The following is a 13,594-nucleotide window of genomic DNA, read 5'->3' as shown; positions in this document are numbered from 1 at the left end:
TGCCGTAGCGACGGGTAAGAATGTACGCACAATTTCTGCTCAAGGATCTCGAAATTCGAAAGGAAAGAGGACGTCTTCGGCCTGGGTACGCAGGATGCGTAGTTGGAAAATTTTCGTCAAAGCTTGAGTGGAAGAGATAAGAATGATGAAAATTGTCGAAAATCTGGTAACATGAGAATACCTTTCTTCTGAATTCGAATATTTTGCTGTATTGAACTAGTAACACTTCTGAAAGCATTCCACTGCCAAAGAAATGTCGTATGAAAGAAAGAGCATACGTTGATCATGGATTTTCGAAGTTGAAAGACTCGGCTTGAATAAATGCTCATTCTGTACAGAATTTCGGCGCAAACGAACATAACGTACCACGAGGATGGCTTGTGGTGATCATCCGAACTCTGAAAGAACAATCGGTTGACTTTTGTCGATCTGTTCTTGGGACTTTTGGCGGGCCTTGAGATTTCATCGGCTGGCTGCCGGCTCGAACCCATCGCTAGTCGTAGATCAGCCTCCCACACCAGCAAAGAGCGAGGGAGGTATCGAGGGCTAGCAAGCAAGCCAGCCAGAGGAAAGGAGCGAGAGCAGCAACAAGTTGCCCGGAGGCAACCTGTCCGTGTGTATCACGCAGAGCAGACCGTAGAGTCTGCCTTCGAGGCACACGCATAATGCATTCACGTATGCTTGTATGCCATACGTGCGGCAGCAGAGAAGAGAAGAGGTGGAGGTGGAGGTGGAGGTGGAGGTGGAGGTGGAGGAGGAAAGAGAACCGAGAATGGGCGTAGATTTACCTCGGGCAACCGAGTCTCGGCTCGTGCATACTTGAAAAGCACAATCAAAACCAGCGGAGGGCAAGAAAGGCTTCGGCGTTTATTTTCCAAAGGCTCGAACTCCTGCTCCACAGCTTCTTATACATATCCTCGATACCGGTAATTTACATTCCGATTTACCAACCCACGTCAAGCTCTCCGATCGCAGCAGCGGCAGCAGCAGCAGCAACAGCGAATGCAAGGCTGACTTTCATCCAGTTTATCGACGATTATCCGTGTCAAATTCTGGGCCAAAACTTAACGTGGTTTAAAAAAACCTCACCAATTATCTGAAACTACCTTGCGTCATACGGCGATCAGGGGCAGCGATATCCGCATCCAAGAAATGGGTCGCAATCTGGTACCGCGCATGGTTCACCTTGATCATTGGGTTTTAGGTTGAACCTTTCGCCGGATCGACGAACTTCCCTGGAACTTTTTATCCGCCGTACGAGAGCGGACAACCCGGTTCTTGTCATTGCGCGTAGATCGGTGTGTAACGTACGGAGGCTTACGGACATAAGTATTGGTTATCCACTCGTGTGTACCTGGGCTACTCCCACCCATTGTTGCGGGCGGTGCAGGGCACACTTTCAACTCTGCCTGGTTGGTCCAGCTGCGCTGCCACACAGCGGGACAACGCCGGCTCCTTCATGCGGTGTTAAAAATTACACACACGTAAATATATACCTACGTTGACCTGCAACGAAAGAGTCCGGGGCTAGAAAGTTGCAGTGCCGTAGTGCTCGACTGGACTGGACTTACTTCTTCTTCTCGTTGTGCGCATGGGTAGTAAGTGTATTAACGACGGGAATAAATATCCTTCCAGATAATGCTTGCAGGAAGTACGTTACACGGACAACCGAGTCACGTGTTGGTGGTGTTGGTGGTGTTGGTGGTGATATACCTACGTACTCTTCTATTATTATTCTGTTTTGTTTTTTTACCATGGTTACTTCAACGAATTTAGAAAGATACTCTTATACGCATAGGGTAATCAAATTTATTCACATGGTCATTTTTTTTTATCCGAAGGTAGATATGTATTTCATTTGGATACGAAACAACTTATATGATGATTGCTCCAAACTTCTTTGTACCAAGTGTTGTTCAGTCCCTTCTTCTACGACTTCTTGACTATCATTTCGGACAGCATACTCACCAGGCATTTTTTTCTGTGAAAATAAATTCTTGAGTAGATCGTGGCATTCGTTACTTCATTTTCTTACTCACGCTGTCCAGAGTGGGAATAACAGAAAATCGAGATATTCGAAAAGAGTGGGAAGACGTTCGAACGTTTTTTGTCACGCGTGTGTTATTTAGATCTTTGAAAATAATCAAGGAAACTTACAAGATTTGCTTTAATAATTCGTTGTATAGTCGGTTCAATTAAGCCACTTGACCCAAAGACGGGTGACGTCATCGGGCAAAGAAGAAAAAGAAGAAGACGAAGAAGAGTAGACGTATGTAATGTACGCAGTGACACATTAGCTGTCAGACGTAAACGCACAATTACGTATATTACAGGGTGTCCGAAAGTCTGATTGCACTCAACATGTGTCGAATTAAAGGATCGAAATATGATTATCGACAATGAAAAAAAAAAAAAAATAATTATCGAGCAACCTTTTTATCTTCATCACAAAGCGGGAATATATATATACGTGAATAATCCCGTAGTTCGAAATTGCGCTAAAATATAATACATCCGAAGTAAACTAATTGTAAGGCGAGCAAGCGAGCGACGAGCAAAAACTGCGATTTTACTACGGTGCTCCAAAGCCATAATTCAGGGTCTGCCTGCTCGTCGCAGTGATAATTTATCGTAAGAATGCCCCTCCTTGTACATGTATAAACCGACAAAAACTAACCTCTATACACTTTTTTTTCCACGAGACATTGTTTAACTCGATGAAATAACTTTTACACATGCGCCAAGTTTCCGGCCATCCTTAACTGTCCGTCAAACTTGATTTACGCGATTGAATATCGCTTGAAAATATCCAAATGTAGAAAATTTTTCAAAATATAAAACATGTTAGTGATTTTGGAACAAGTTTCAAACGTTGATCATGAACCAGGTCATAATCTTTTCACGGTCAAATGCTGCTCAACTCGAAACTCGAGATAATAGTTCGATATTTCGATTGAAAATTGCTCATTGCTATGTAATTTGATACAATATTAATTATAGACAGTCCGATTTTCTATTTCTATGTACATACGCGTTGCACGTAAATACCTACGGTCTTATATTGACCGAGAAGCGAGCGCTAGTTAATCGGAGCAAATTGAGTTCGTCCCGCACGCGCCTTGTACGTTTGTCTCTCTCGAAATCAGTCCAGCATCCATTCTCTGTCGCACTGTAGAACGGAGACGGACTCGTGTACATATACGTTATACGTACATTCGGACACTAATGCAAATTCAGGTCGGTTGTTTAATAATTTATGTATACTTTATAGCTACACGACTGTATAGGTACCCGAGCACAGGACAATGACAGAAATGATTCGCAAGAATGGTCCATTAACCTCTGACCGAGCCTCGAGTCCAGGGGTCATCTACGTTCTTTACTTATACGTATTGCGTGTTACATTTGAGGGACGAAATAATCTTTGCAGTTTTTTTTTTTTTTTTTCCACAGTAAATTAACTGTCTTGGTACATTCCCTCTCCCTCTCCCCACATTTTTTTTTACCCGAAAGAAGCGGGGCTTCAACACGGTACTCGCAAAAACTCGATCTATCGCGATCTCGTTCCGTTAGAAGCAATCGAAATGTAATCAAGTGAAATAAAACGTGAGGAGAATGAGAGAACCAAAGAACGATGAATCGATGAATCCTGGATTTCGTGTATTCTGGACGACTGCGCGTCGATTGGTTTCGGTAGAAAGTGGATACGCAATACAGAATCGGAAAGACGCTGTCTACTCGAATTTCAATTGACCCATTTTGTTCGTTCTCGTGATTTTTTTCAGGATAGAATTACTCGCAGACCTGTCCTTCGTCATCATCTTCCTCTTCTTCTTCGTCTCTTTGCCTCTTATTTTAGTCGTTAAAGATTCTTAACTCATGCTCAGTCTGCAGTGACTCGAAGTCTCTGAGTCACGAATTTTACAAACGCGACGTTATACGTTCTTGCAGGACTTGAACTATAATCAACCGATAATTAATCTGTTTTTCACTCTTTCATTTGCTTATCTGGAAAGTAAACAGACGATTCCATTCCTAGCCTCGTACCTTCAGGAATAACATATCCTCGGTATCCTTCCTCGCAGATTCCTTCGAGGAAAAAAGGGCGTCCGTAATTCGGTCTAGGGTATCCTTTTGGTCCTTAGGACCCGCGGGCTACGCGTGCCTCAATGTCTGAGGCCTCGACCCCTCGCTTATTAAAGTAATCCCTACGATTATTCAAAACTGCCGCGACGCAACGTATATAATGCCTGCACATCTTCTGAAGAAGAGCACGTATGATGGGACCTGATTTTGTCCGGGCCTTCAGAAGCCGGGATCCCCCGGTCCGCTGCAGGTATATCCTCAGGCATCGAGAAATTCCATGTCGCGTAAGGAATTCAGACTGTTGAATAGAGGATACCGCGTAGCTACCAGCTAATGCACGAGACTGAAGTTTCGCAGCTAGAATCAGCAGCCAAACGTTCTAACGTTCATTCGAGTAAGGTAGTGAAGTCCGAAAATCAAAATCTCGTTAAATACCTTGAACCCCCAATGCTATTACAGAATTACGAGGATGCACCTGAACTCCATTTTTCTATTTCCAAATAGTTAAACTCGTTAGCCTGCCAACTCTAACTGCTTGTTTCAGCTTCGTAGCCAATGCCAGGAGAAGGCAATGAAAAGTAGAGTGTCTACTTGACTCGAAGTTGGAGTAATTTTTTCGCAGACGTTATGCCAAAATATTGCTAGAAAGTAAATAGAATCGCCGAGAAGATTCATGGATAGATATGACCGTTGGCCATGATCTTAATCGATGTGGCGGTAATTCAATACACAAAGCGCTGTGTGTTTCCTCGCGTTCTCCGTTGAAATGAATTGTGCGTGAGAAACTTGATCGGTTAACGGAATTTTCGGATCGACAAAGTCCAGCATCGGCTTGATCGTCACGGAGACAGGCATAAACGGTACCTGCAGCTATCTCCTGTCCGTCAAGGAACGATTATACAGCTGAACGATCTGCTCGGCTATTATTACGTTGTGGTACCGTTTGAATTTTGTGTGAATCGCACAATCACAAGCTTGATCGACACTCGTCGAAACTATTTTTCAAACCCAGAAGTAAGGTACGAAAACATCCTTTCGACGCTTCAACCCGGTTATTTATTACTGGTAAATTGACCAGCCTCAACCTCGACTGCTGCCACGTAGTCAGATCGAAGATCCAATAATTGGACAACGTACCGTGCGGTATCAATCGACTCGAACGGTGCGATTTGGACGGTGGGAATCTTCGCCGCGTGTTCCAGTCCTGGATCCATTAGGCACTTGTACAGTTGTACTTTCATCTTTACAGTGCTACACCGCCATCGGATCGGACGCTTATTAGTTTACGTCAGAGCACCGAAAGATGCTTGTTGCGAAAAGTGATCATCATTAGAGATCGTAGAATTGTTCCGAACGATGAGAGATTGAAATTACTGGGTGGTAAAATCTGGAAAGACATTTGCAACACGTGCGGTACCAGTCGTCGAACCTTTTTCTCTGACCTCGAACGAGCGGGATATATGAATGCTGAAAGTTTAGACCAGTTTAAGCCATTCTCCACGGCTCGATAGAGCGTTATAGACCAGGCTGTTGGCGTGTAGCGGGCTTTGGAAAAGGCGCGGTATGACGCAATTGAGACTTTCGGATCATAGGTATATTGTTTGAAGCGGAATGTTTATGCGTTCGGCGGCGATACTGCAATTGTATTGTAAAATTGATGACCAATTTTCAATAAAAAGAATTGAAAAACGAGTAGGTACCTAAGATATCCAATTGTAACTGTCGTTAAACCTGTTCAGTTGTGTACAGAATCTCGAGTCTGGCTTCGCTGTAGGTAAAAGCAGCCCAGCTTTGTACAACGTTTCCGTGGGAACGAATTGTCGGCGCTAACAAACCGAACTGACCTAATAAATTAGCATTTTGCGGTGAAGTAAACATCGCCAGCCGCCATCGAACATCTGCGTCGCGTTATAACGTTTCAGGGAGAAGAATTTTCAACGATACTTATCCTGCGTACGTAACACGTTTGCATTTTACGCAAAGAGAAAAAAGAACTGAAACTTATGATCGCGGAAATTTTGTGGTATGTGCAAGAGGTAAACGCAAGACTGTCATCCGAAACTGCAGGGCCAAATATAAGATTAGAAAAAGATGTCTTTGGAGACCTGAAGTCATAGCCGAAAATCTTACAGAATATGCAACTGGACTTACGCCTCATCTTCAAAAGTCTGTTTGTCAACCCGTCCGGCTGAGCAAGTCTTCGGGTTCATGTCGTAGCAGCCAATGCCAAGGGTGGTCATTCCGGCTTTGTACTGGTCTAGAGAGATGCTGCCCAAGCCTCCAGGATCCAGACTCTGGAACATGCTCTCGACGTGTCTACGGAAACAAGACTCGTCAAATTTTTCAACAAAGAATCTACAACGCAAACAATGTGGAAAACTCCTGGTCTCATTGTAACTACCCAAGACAACTAGGGTGGAAGACAGAAGAGGAGCTCGACTATATGTGTAGTCACATGTGCTTCTGTTGGAGGATCAGTATTTGGATACCATCCCGAGTTCATTCATGGAAAAGTATCATACACAACTACGCTTTGCCTTCAGCTCCAGATATTCCACGAAAAGATGTTTCAACTTTGTCGCGTCTGTCTCCTTGACGTTGTGAATGTGTAAAAAGTACCTAATGCTCCACGGTCTTTCGAGCCGAGATTGTAAACTACGAACGATAGTCTTTATTGACTTTAAAAGACTGAGAGAATACCGCCTAGCCTAGTTTGTTGGATTCAATGTTGCCCCACAGTTAGCTCGTGCAGATATTTTCATGGATTGTTTTTACTGCAGCTAGCATAATTCTGACCAGTGGAAGCGATCGGGTCTAACGATACACGGCAAGTCAGGGTGCGTTTAACGACGTATTTAATCCATTTCGATGCTGTCGTAGTCGTGGTGCCGTGCATATGCAGCTTCTCCTTGTTTCCGCCTTCCAAGTCACGGGAGTCTTGACGTACATTGGCGTGTATTAAGAATTAGGCTCCACAGGTTCCTGGTGAAGTACGGAATAAGTGCCTGCACTTCGGAGCAAGTTAATTACACTGTACGCCTGAGCAGTCGTCCTTCTCCTCTTTCTTCTCGGATGAGTCCAAGTTATACCCTGACGATTGGTTGGCGGTGAAAGAGTAAAGTATAGATATCTACTAGGCAGAGGATCTGTCTCTTAAACCCTCCCAGAATTCGTAGCTCCTTCAAGACGACGAATGATTACAGGCTGCCTCTTCTAGCGATGACTTTGAACGGATGAACAACCGTCCAAGCAATGGAAGCTAATAAAATAAAAATTCTTGCCTTGGCTCTGCGTCCTGTGTAGGAAAGTGTTCCTCACCAATGCAGGCGGCAGGAGGTTATTTCCTTCCAACGTACAGAGCTTCGCGTTTATTGGACAACGCTGATCCACCTATTTTTGTTCATAGCTTTCGCTGCGACGGGCGGTAAGAGACGGTACACGGTCTCCAAAGTCTATATCTTGGGATATTACGCTTTGGCACGTAATCAAGTTTTCTCCGTTAGCTGCAGGAGGGTGGAAGTAACAGTCGACGGATCTAAACTCTGCAGGCAGAGCGGCGACGGCGGCATTGCGGCGGTTAAATTATTGGGCAATTCTCTCCTCGAGGAGAGCCTCATCTTCTTATACCCGACTTTTCATGGAATATCATTTATCTTTCTTCATTTCGTTTGTCACGAGGAGCTTGAGGGGGGTGGCTTGCAGGACTGCATGGTACGTTGCCTGATCTTACCTACCCACGAAATCACTGTCTGGAGTCTAAACGCTGTCGGGATTTTGATTACGATTATAAAAGCGCGGTGCCGCTGAGTTCGTTGAAAATTTTCTTTCCAACGTCGATTTCTAGAAACATTAAATGAAGTTGCCAAATTGCTGCCGCTGAACGTTTGGCGTGAGTATTTTTTCACTCGCGATTCTCGTTTCCACTTCTTTGCTCGTGTTTCTAGGTATAATATAATAGTACAACCAATTCGCGTGCTGATTTCTTGAGAAATTTTTCCATGAACCGACCAGTAATTGAAAAATATACTATGGTCATTGTCGAACCTTTTTTAGACCAAGGTAGTTAGTGTAATTTTCTGATTGTTAATTTACAACCGCTCCAAATGGTCTCGGTAATGCTTTGTCGCTTTATAGAGAACCGATAAATATGAATTCAGAAAGGCTAACGACTATCGCCAATTACCTCTCCTATCTCTGTATCCGCGATTTCATTTACGTGCGATTAAATAACCCGAAGTGACCCCGTATCATATAACGGCATATAAAATAAATGAGTTTATTATTTACCGGGCGGTGAAGAGAAGCGGCGGCTCGCCAAGTCCGGCTCTGAATAGCATGCATTTATCCAGCAATTCGTAAAGGTACTCGATCGGGTCAGTCGGTTCATCCACGAGGAGGTGACCGATCAGGAAGTTGAATAGTTCAAATATCTTTTTCTCGTTCAAGTAAAATTGCGCCTGCATCTGGGCGTTGGTCATACGCTGAAACGGATGTTGAATAAAAAAAATTATAGTTTTTAAAAATCGGAATAAAAATGTTGTAAATTAAAAATTTAATTTCAAGGATTCGCTATCAGGTTTTTTAAATTAAAAATCACTTGTACAATATGGCGGCCTAAAATTCTAACGGAAATTTGTAGTTAAGTTAATTTCACAGACTCGACAACGCGAACTTTGGGGAGAAATTTGTCTCAAGCTTTAGGTGAACACACAATTTATTCCTGTGAAAAAATAATTACGCCATAAAACTTCCCACTTAATTATTTGCTCGAGAATAAAAATTTCACAAGGTAAAATTAGCAGGGTCTTGTCTAAGCGTCGAGGAAACGAGTACGTTTTATCATAATCGAGTTCTAGGAGCCAAAATCCTCCGTACGTACCTGATTATAGACCTCGTTGAGCATTACGGTAAAGTAAGCCTAGGGTAGAGATCGAGTCGCGTTAGTGCCGAAGTCGCTTTTTTTTTTTTTACTTTTTCGTTCGTGAGTTGGTTGGTTTTTTTAATTCTTACTTTTTAAAGTTTCTTTTTTCCCATGGCACAGTTGGCGACCCCGGGGTCGCCTTGTTTCGTAAATGTCATAAGTTACGGGCCATCGGTGATTGATTGCAAACGGCTAATGGTTTCTTATAAACACAAGCCGTAAGTAGGTATACATAAGAAGAGGGGTCTACAGAGCTAGATTAACGTTTCAGGCTTATATGTACTCTGAGATACCCTATCGCGTGCATATATGCGGGATTTCTACACCAGTTTAGAATTATTCTGGCGACATTATAAGCTTAGGTTTTAATCGGGGAATTAACCCTACAGACACGAAGCTGCGCCCACCGGGCAAAAAAGAACCTTAGGATTTCAAGAATTTATTACATCCAGGTGGTATTTTTATTTTCTCGTTTCGTTTGTTACTCCGTCTTTTTAAAATGTTTTTTTTTATATCTTTCTTTTATTCATTATTATTTATTTATTTATTTTTTCTAACCGCAAAAACAATTTACAAACAATTATTACCTCGCGACCAATTGCTGGTCTGCGGTTGGTGCGAGTTTACGGAACGAGATATAGAGGAAAAAAAAGGTCAAGAGAGAGAAAGAGAGAGTAGGTAAGAAATACACGAAATAATACAAATGTTACAGGAGTTTGAAAAGGTGAGGGTCAGATTAATTTCAACATCATATTTTATTTTTGTTTATTAGATCCTCTTCAGTCTTTATTCGTACTTTTCTGTTTGGTGTTTAATTTTTACTTTATTTTTCTCACAGTTAATCAATAATTTTGATTCAACGAGATTTGTACGTTGATGATGATTCACGTATGTATGTATATAATGTAGGAGATTCGAAGGTACAGGTGTAATTGGGTAATCACGTTGCATACCACATACAATATAAATACATGCCTGTATCGATTTCACCATGATTATTTAATCGCCTGCCAATCCAATCTTCACTCTCAATATATATAGAAGATAGTTTTAGCAAACAGATTCGTGCACGTACGTATATTGTAATCGTGTATACGTAACCTGTAATATTCTCAATTGGGTAGATTGGATATTTGTGGCCGCAAAATTTATAGTCCCAGATGTGTAAAAAATCATTTCGCTAACCGGTAAGCTTCGTGCAATACGCATCATTTATCATGATCATTAACTGTTACGAACTTCGCTTGCGAAATGACTGGTTTCTTATTGTCATTACAAGCATGCAAGTCGTAATTCCATAAGTGGTCGTCGTTGTTCAGTAGATTTACTGGTTTTGCTTCGTGCTGACGCGCTTTAGAAAAATGCCGCAAGTAACGTAAAAGAATTAGCAATTAAATGAACCGATCGACTGGAACTGGAAATAAAAGGAATAAATTGAAAAAGACTTATAAAAATTACAGTGAAGATGATTTTCGGGATGAATTCGACTTTCGACGGCGGGTTCTTCGAGGAAGAAAGAAACAGAGGAATTTGACCTTTCAAAGAATCGTGTGTATCTGCCCTGTAAAATTAAAAAAGCGAGAAACGAGGTTTCCGTTTTGTAAAAGAGAAGTTGGGTGAAAAAAACATCGAGGTTCTTATTACAGGGTTTTCGATGAATTCGAGCAATTTTCGAAACATTCCAAAACGGTTAGGAGCAATTTGAACCTGAAAGATTTAGACGCGAGGGTGGTGATAGCCTGAGGCCAAACGAAATGACGAGGGGCACTGATCTCTCGCAGGCAGCAACGCAGAGTTTCGAATTTCCTGCCTTTTACGATCTTCCGATGCGTATAATAATGTTGCACAACAAAGCGTGGCCGGTTTGACGGGGAAAAGTTACGAGGTACACCTCGTTGCTAAAATAATAATATCATTTTTTTAAACATGGCGAGTAGAATTGTTTTAATCACGTGGTTATTTCGGTGCAGCACTTTCGAGAAATGATCACTGATTTTTTGAAAAGTTGGTCAATCGTTACGCATATACAAAAAAAGGGAACAATTTTATAGAAATATTTTAAGAAATATAAGGATTTTATGAACATAAAAATCTTATACCGGTTTGATAATTTTTTTTTTTCTTCTATTTTCAACAACTGTAACCGTGTTACAATTAGATCGTTTGTATGTCACGGACGTATCTACTTGTTCCAGATTTTTTGCAAGTATCGTGCGCTGCGTGCACAACTGTATAATATGTAGTTTACCTTCACCGGAATTACATGAAAAATACAAGAGAAGACATGCTAAGAAAATTTCAACATTATTCAAACAAATTTAATCCTGGATCATTAACCCCTTCAGTCACAGTGGGATGCTTAGTGTCCCAGCTCAAAAATTTACCATGTCCTAGCCTTATCACAGTTTAAATACAACTTCAAATGATCTTTGTTGCTTCGTATAATCCCAAAAACCCCCGAGATACAAGTTTTATTTCCTCTCCCTTTGGCAGTTGATGATCTCCGGTCGTGGGTAGCAAATCGTAACTTTGATAGAGTAAAACTGTTGATAATGCTCGGGGTGTATTCTTGCATGTTGTCATAGGATGGATCGGTGGCCGATCTGCAGGCGGCATTTAATGCACCAGCTATAATACAACAAGATAACGAAATAGAGGGGGTCCCGGTTGATGATATAATCACGCAACGCGTTAATGCCGAACGCAAGCGTCCCCTAGACCGATATAATAGAGTGGGAACGAAACAAGTTACACAAGTTTCATTCGTCGAGCCGACCGCCACGCTCCGTTAACTAACGAATGTTCATAAGTTAATTCGATTCCCATACACAACGGGGCCGCGGACAACCCATAAAGGCACGCAACCTCCTCGTTTCTCTCCTCGCTTTTCGAAGCCCGTACACACTTTGGTAGTTACTGCTAGCCGCGTGGCGGCACAGCCGAAGGTTTTGTTGGTACAGATGGGCGACCGATTAGCCAAAGTCAACCGGCTCTGAGTCAGCCAAAAATAATACTTACATAGTGTAATAAAAGCTCCAATAATGAAAGAATAAAGGAGGCAATGGAGTTATGAATCCTTCAAGCCATGTCAAAGTTTGAAAGTTGGTACCGTGTAAAGTCGGTTCCTCTTCCGAACCGAATATTATAATGTCCCTGGAAAAATGAAGCTAGTTATCAACTACTAAACTCGAAATTCTCTCTCTATCTCCGTTTTTGAGTTCACGTTCTTTTGTGTTTGCAAAATTTGAAAGTTGGTACCATGTAAAGTCGGTTTCTCATTAGAACCGAGTTACGATGTCCCTGGGTAAACGAAGCTAGTTATCAGCTACTACACTCAAAGTCTCGATCATCTCTCTACCTCCGTTTTTGAGTTCATTCGTATATCAACTTCGCCGTTGCGCAAAGTCCTCGTAATTCGATATCGTCCCGTACCGCTTGCATCCCGCGGTCAGGGGTTAAAGTTGAGCGACGTGCAGATGGATTTCCATCATTAACGGTTGTCCGTCCAAGAGCCAGGCGAAGCATCCGTCACAAGAGCGTATTGAGTTTCAGGCATGGATGCGGTAGCGGCGTTTCACCTTCATGCGGCGTAGCGGTTATACGGCTATGAGCTACCGGACGTTGGGCCTGCATCATTCGGACGAAGACCGCGTCGGGAGATAAGGCAGGATTAGCGTGGCCGTGTCAAGGGCTACCTGTGTCCGTTCGGCAGCTGCCCTCACCTTCAGGGACCTTTATTAGTTTTACCAAAAAGCTACCGTCGCCTATTTTTCCGGACGAATAACTTAGCTCCTTGGCATTTCGGTGGGACGGGAGGAAGGGGGGCTCAAGTTAGTTAGCCAGGAAGTGGTAGTGATCATAATCGTGACCATCACGGAGGTCTGTCGTACCATCTACATGAATGTATCGGAATTTGAGGGATAAAAATCCTCCGGCATGTATAATTCATTCGAAAATGTATACAGGTACAGGCACTTTCACTTCGGGGCCGAGGCAAACGGGGTGATAAAATAATATTGAAAAGTTAATTTCCGGACCCCTTAGGCCCCGTGGGCATCATCTTCCAACCGTGACATGGACTGTATTATGGGTGCAGGGAGTGGACTGTCCGCTGTGGGAACCGTGAAATTCATCGGCATGGTAACTCGGTTGATGGGTAACTTCTCGAGTTGACTTCGTTATTGAGTTGCACCGCTTCTACTCGCTCATCGGGAGATAGCGTTGAAGAAAACTGTATTAAGGTAAGCGTACCGGTTATTGACTCTGTCCTAATTACTGACCTTCTTTGGTTGTATCTGTTTGATCCTTAGTTCTAAAATTAGCCAAATATAAGAAGCAATTGGTTTTAGTCATCGAAAAATTCACAATTCCTTCCCTTAATTTATAATTTTTAGTAATAAGAGGGTCAAAACGTGTCAATAACCGGTACACTTACCTTACCGAACGTTATTCGGATAGTCAGGTCAGGGGAATCGCCGGGTTGCGTGTCGGAGTCATCGATCTTCAGGTTATCGTCCGTTTCTTTGGAGGATGATCAACGCGAAAGGTTTTCAGGTCGAAATACAGTCGCGTTACCGATTTTAACAA

At 42.6% G+C, this 13,594-nt stretch overlaps 2 protein-coding genes across 2 annotated transcripts in view; one reads left to right on the top strand and one right to left on the bottom strand.

The window, feature by feature from the left end:
- The window catches only part of LOC107218147 (rho GTPase-activating protein 44), a 79,769-nt gene that overhangs the window by 5,675 nt on the left and 60,500 nt on the right, over window positions 1–13,594 (top strand). The gene's annotated exons all lie outside the window — the stretch shown is intronic.
- LOC107218130 lies at window positions 1,930–13,509 on the bottom strand. Its single transcript, XM_046730454.1, has 4 exons — window positions 13,443–13,509; window positions 8,374–8,567; window positions 6,238–6,402; window positions 1,930–1,981 (listed from the first exon to the last, which is right to left on the bottom strand). Exons 2-4 carry the CDS (start codon window positions 8,562–8,564, stop codon window positions 1,930–1,932), a joined length of 408 nt encoding a protein of 135 aa, XP_046586410.1. The 5' UTR covers window positions 8,565–8,567; window positions 13,443–13,509.

This window comes from Neodiprion lecontei, chromosome 2, assembly GCF_021901455.1.
Source record: "Neodiprion lecontei isolate iyNeoLeco1 chromosome 2, iyNeoLeco1.1, whole genome shotgun sequence".
NCBI lineage: Eukaryota > Metazoa > Arthropoda > Insecta > Hymenoptera > Diprionidae > Neodiprion > Neodiprion lecontei.
This window is presented reverse-complemented; position numbering and strand designations above follow the sequence as displayed.

Excerpts from the sequence above, each read along its gene's own strand:
- LOC107218130 (XM_046730454.1), bottom strand. The coding sequence starts at position 8,564 with ATGACCAACGCCCAGATGCAGGCGCAATTTTACTTGAACGAGAAAAAG. Across the intron at positions 6,403-8,373 it reads CCGCTTCTCTTCACCGCCCG|ACACGTCGAGAGCATGTTCC; the intron begins GTAAATAATAAA and ends TTGTTTCCGTAG. Across the intron at positions 1,982-6,237 it reads CAGACTTTTGAAGATGAGGC|AAAAAAATGCCTGGTGAGTA; the intron begins GTAAGTCCAGTT and ends TTATTTTCACAG.